The sequence below is a fragment of the Rhododendron vialii genome, chromosome 12a (genome assembly GCF_030253575.1).
Source record: "Rhododendron vialii isolate Sample 1 chromosome 12a, ASM3025357v1".
In the NCBI taxonomy this organism is placed as follows: Eukaryota; Viridiplantae; Streptophyta; class Magnoliopsida; order Ericales; family Ericaceae; genus Rhododendron; species Rhododendron vialii.
Window position 1 is genome coordinate 30,879,808 of NC_080568.1, and position 5,443 is coordinate 30,885,250.

A 5,443-nucleotide genomic window follows, 5' to 3' on the forward strand; every position below is an offset into this window, starting at 1 on the left:
GCATAAAAAATAGAGGGCAGTTGAGACCAAAAGCTTTGTAAACTCGTCAACCACCAATGTCGTATCTCCTGCTTCACTTCACTCAATTGAAATATGCACTTACTAGTACCAGATGAGTTAAATCCAGATGCTTGCACGTACCTCATCTATCTATCTATCTCTGAAATGAGTCAAAAACAGAGAACTGACGCCCCAACCTAAGACCACAACACAGATTTGCAGTCAAGTTGGCCAATCTCCTAAGAAAATAACGCGGTCATATCCAGCCTGAAGTTTGGATCAACAAAACTAGAGAGATGAAAACCATCGAATTTCCCTAATGAAGCGAGTATAAACCATACTGCCTTCTCATTAAGAGTGCAGTAGTCCGTGAAGTCAAACTCATTATTATATGATTGATACCAATGGATACATTGTGATAACTGTTGTCAACGTCCAACAAAAGGTGCACAACCGAACTAGCTACCCATTAGGAAAGAGTGATATCGATGTAATGATGTAGGGAGATAATGTTCATGAAGGATGAATGCACAGTCTGGAACAAAAGATAAATAACCAGAAGATAGAAAAGCTAATCTATAACGAACAGCTTATACTGCGATGAATCCCTTCCTGTCTGTATAGTTTCCAACCTTTTGCAGTGGCACAGAAAATTCCAAAGTTGAAATAAATGGAATCATGCCGAGTAGTTCTAACCAGAGCAAAGCTTTTCAAGAGCCATATTCTCATCACCGCCAACGCTCTCCAGCGTACTTCTCACCAGAGCCTCGGGGAATCCCATCTCCACCAGCTTTTTTACCTGTGAGAATCCAACATCAGCTGTCAGAATATCTAATTGGGAAAATTAAAATTTATCTATAAAAGAATATATTAAAATTTGTATGTTGTTTCAGGAAGGTAGAACAGAGACTAAAAAGCATAAGGTTAAATAATGTAGAAAGAAAATTCTATGCACCTTATCCTCAATCCCAAGAGCTGACGTCCTAGCAAAGGTTTCCGTCCAGTAACGAGCTGTGGCTGCAAAGGTCTGGTAGTCTCGAAGATACTAAAATGGACACAAGCAGACGGTGCTAAAAAACTAGCAAGAATTGGTTTAACCAAACAAGTAAGGTATGTCATGGGAGAAGCAAGCAATGTACTGTAATAATCACTTCAAATCCAAAATGTCCACATACGACTATTTTTACACGTACTTGGGGTACGGGTGTAGGCTCTGGCATGTGTGAATGTAAGATTCATCTAGTTCCTATGTCTAAGGAACCGATGTTGGCTGTGGGCATAGTTGTCAAAGGCGCCTAGGCGCACTCCCAGCGCCTTGTTGACCCCCCGGCGAGGTGACTTGAAAAAGGAGAGCAAAAGGCAACAATGCGCGCTTCTTTCAAATCAATCAAAAAAGCGCGCTTTTTAAAAAACAAGCACAAAAGGGGAGCTTTTTTCAAAAAAACGCACATAACACAATTATTTTCAGAAATAAATATTTTTTTCGAACAGGTGCGCCTCTCTTCAAAAATGCGCACACCTGGCCTTGTGCCTCTCGCCTCGGGCCCAACAGAACTTTGCGCCTCGGTGCGTCTTTCACCCTTGACAACTATGGCTGTGGGTACGTCGACATGGAAAAATATTCGTAGTTCTTAATATATTCTTCACTTGATTATTTACTAGTAAAATGGAGTTTGAAGGTAGCAATCAGGCATTTCAGATTACCAAAATATGTTTCTTTGGTGAATGTCCAACCACTGAAGTCGGACTCATATTCCATATCATTACCCAAGCTTCAAGTGTTTGACTAACAGAGTCCATGTAATATAGCATGCAAACATCAAGCTAGTGGCGTACATGTGCAAATCACACCTGTTGTGCTACTACAGCATCTTGTGGATCATCAGGTTCAGGAGCAGAAAGTAATGCTTGTACAGAGAGGAGTGCTGTTTTTAGAGTTAGTGCGGGGCTCCATTGGTCCTTTAGAATGTCCAGGCATATTGCTCCACTTTGACTGCTGATATTGGGATGCCTTCAATAGGTGATTTCCACACAAAAAGATTCAGTTGCTCTATAATATCATGCATCAAGGAATAAAAAGTGCCAAGCAAATCATCTTGTTTAAGTTGCAAAATATAATACGATAGAGGCAGGCTTCTGATAAGATTAGAATTTACTTGTATCAGGTGATAAGTTTTAAATAGAACATTCTGTTTTCACAAATATTCGAATTTCTAGGATTGCTATGACCAACTTTCATACATTTTTTAACTTACCAAAGGTCCAGACCGTCCATTTTGAAATTAATAAAAAAAAACTTACCAAAGGTCCACATTCTCATTCAGTAAATTCACAACTTTAGACCGAAGGTGTGTCGGGTTTTGGAATGTGCATTATAAAACATAATCAGCTAGCACATTAAAATCTCTTGGTTGTACATGTCTCCCCATTGACAGAAGGTCTGTTTGCCTATGTAAAAGCCTTACTTCACCCTACTTACATATCCATTACCTCTTGTTTTCCTCAATCCTTCCTCTAGAGCTTACAAGCAAGCTTAAAAGGAGACCAGAATCACAAATGACAATTTCTTGTAGGGTTTGTGCTGCTAGAGCAGAATAAACACTGAACACCAAAAGTTTACTGCTTCTGACTGCAAAAGTAACAACCTCCAAATACAAAGTCGACCTATACCTTCGTCTTAAATTTCAGCCAGAATTGATGTTACACTTTGTGGGTCCCACGTCTATAGATATAGGTCGAGATGAACAGTCTGAAACTACATAGATTTCTCCTAGTGAGATGGTTGATTTTTCTTTTCAAAATTCCAAAATTGTCAAGTGTTATAAGAACCTGTCATACAAGGCACCAAGGATGAGTAGAGGCTAGAGTATTCCACCATGAATCATTTTCTTAATGGAGTACATTTGAAAGATACAGTCAAGGGAGAATACCGCTGCTACTATGTTCTGATTAAGCAACTTACTTGGTTTGAGCGAGAATACCTTTGGAAATCCGCAAAGGCAAGGTTGTCTATTTTCGATGTTTTGTTTCTTATCGTGAGGGGTGCAGAAAAAGTTCCTATTGGGTCGTACGTGGCAGCTGGTATAGATGAATAAAGGCAGAAAATTCTTTCTATTTTGTTTAATCATTTCTTTGTTCTCAAAAGAACAAGCCATAAACCGCATTTCTAGGACTCACCCTTTATGGGCACCATAAGGACTAGAAACATAGTGGATCTTAATTAGACAAAGTGTTTCCTAATTGATGTCTTACAATATCTTAATTCAACTTCCTGTGTAGTACAACATACTATTCAAAAGCAGATTTTCAAAGAAATTTCACCCCTGTTTTATGGATCCTCCTAAATGTAGAAAATATTTGTGCTCAACACTTAGATAAGGGCGTAGGATCCATGCCAGGCACATTTAGTTGGACATACACCTAGCAAGCGAATTTTGTAATTCGAAATCCCCATGAACGATCCTTGGAACTCCTATATTATGCATGAAATGTCTAAGGAAATTTTTAAAAACTATTTATCCAAGAAAACAAAAGAAACAGACTAACAAATTTGAATATTTTGGCGTACACCCGATTCCTTGAGATTGAAATTGGATGAAGCAGACACTTAGACACATAACCGCACCTGATACCTGTACAGTTGTAACTGAGTCCATGCAAGGTATATTTCAAGAGCTGAAGGTGCATTTCCCAATAGAAAAATGGGTCTCAGAAGCAAATATAAGGGGACTATAAGTTCCTTCACCTCTCAAGAGGTTATACTTCTCCTTTTGGGGTGCGTTGTGGGTTTGCCACTCTCTGATGGGCATACCACCATTTATGAACACTAAACCATCTTCCCATCTTATGCAAGAGGTAGGAAAAATAAAAATGTTAAAGTTTCTTGCTGCATACCTACGATTTGCTTTGGAAAGAAAGAGAATTCTACACAAAAGGCACTTCACAATTCCTGTTAACATACCAAACTTTGGTAGCGAATTGCATCCGCGGAGGCTCAAAAGGGTACCCATCTGCCAAAACAACATAATAGTGAAAGTAAATAATAAGGGTTAAGGAGCAATATCCACATTCCAAATTAACAACAAATGACTGACATAAAATATATCCATAGAAAGACCTCAAAAAACTCGCTAAGGCGGACATGTAAAATTCTGCAATTGATTTGCAGTTTCGCTGAATACTTTAAGTAATCTTTAATTCCAAAGGACTGCCCTTCCAGCACATTTCCAGTCGTAGCTAGCTAACACTAGAAATGATTCCCAAGTAGTTTGGTGAATACCACCGGATGTACTAGAACCTTACTAATGCTTAGCGATCACACAACCATAATCGCAAACAAATGGATACACAACAATACAACAATAACAGTCTCCATGTAACAGCTCAAAATTCTTAATCGCTGAAAACCCAAAACCCTAAATTGCAAACAAATTTTTGCAAAAGTACGTAAAATATCAGCTGCCAACAGCAAAATCAGATACCTGAAATCACTAATTTAATGGTAACAAGAAACAATCAATGCAGAAGATATATCTTTTAGTATGTCAATTAAGTTATTAACCATAGACGCAGAATCACACAACAAGAACAATAATAATTGTCCTAAATGGACACTTAATGGGCTATAGGTTAGTCCAACCTAAAGCCCATTGACCTTAGGTGGAGTAGTCTCTAAATTGTACTATTAACCAAGCTCCAAGCTTGGGTATTTACCAAAAAAAAGAAGCTCCGGTGACTTAGATGAGGATAAAGTCTCACACTTTATATTCATACTTATTATACTCTTCTGCCACTTGTAATAAAATAAAAAGGAAAATTGTCGACAAATGGAACGGTTCGTAAGCTACTGAAAACCCTAATCCCTGAATCTTAAACCAATTTCTCCCGACTAACAAAAGACAACAGCCCTAATAACAACAAGAACAATAGATTACTGCAAAAGGGTAAAATTTCCTACGGAAACAAGAACAATAAACAACCGACAGTATGTATAGGTGTAAGCATAGGTACCGGGCAAGACGATGTCGATGTTGAAGTTGCCGCCTTCGTAAGGAGTGGCGAGAGGGCCTGGGATGGTACCGGTCAGATGAGTGAGACTGTTGTTGTCGCCTTTGAGCTTGATGCTTATACCGGACACGTCGATGTCCTTGTTGCATTCTTGGAGCTCCTTCTGTACTCGAGCGAAGTCCACCATCTTTCAAACCAATTCTTCAGAGAGAGAGAGAGAGAGAATTGAAATGGAGAATGTTGTGGATTTGGAAGGTTTCCTTTACTCTCACTCCCTCTCTGTGATGCTTTACCTTCCCTCGGGGAAAAGTGAGAGAGAGAGAGATCTACGGGCGAGAGAGCAGAGGATCAAAGAAGAAACCAATGGAAGAGAAGCGGTTACGCGGTACGTGATCAGGCTGGGCCCTGGATTAGAACTGAAAGTGATCCGAACTGT

General features: G+C 39.2%; 1 protein-coding gene across 1 annotated transcript; it reads right to left on the reverse strand.

The window, feature by feature from the left end:
• Nucleotides 1-370: 370 nt before the first annotated feature.
• On the reverse strand, nt 371-5,443 carry LOC131311999 (ubiquitin-conjugating enzyme E2 27). The gene is made up of 5 exons (XM_058339684.1): nt 5,011-5,443; nt 3,962-4,010; nt 1,852-2,011; nt 956-1,045; nt 371-799 (listed from the first exon to the last, which is right to left on the reverse strand). Exons 1-5 carry the CDS (start codon nt 5,192-5,194, stop codon nt 692-694), a joined length of 591 nt encoding a protein of 196 aa, XP_058195667.1. The 5' UTR covers nt 5,195-5,443; the 3' UTR covers nt 371-691.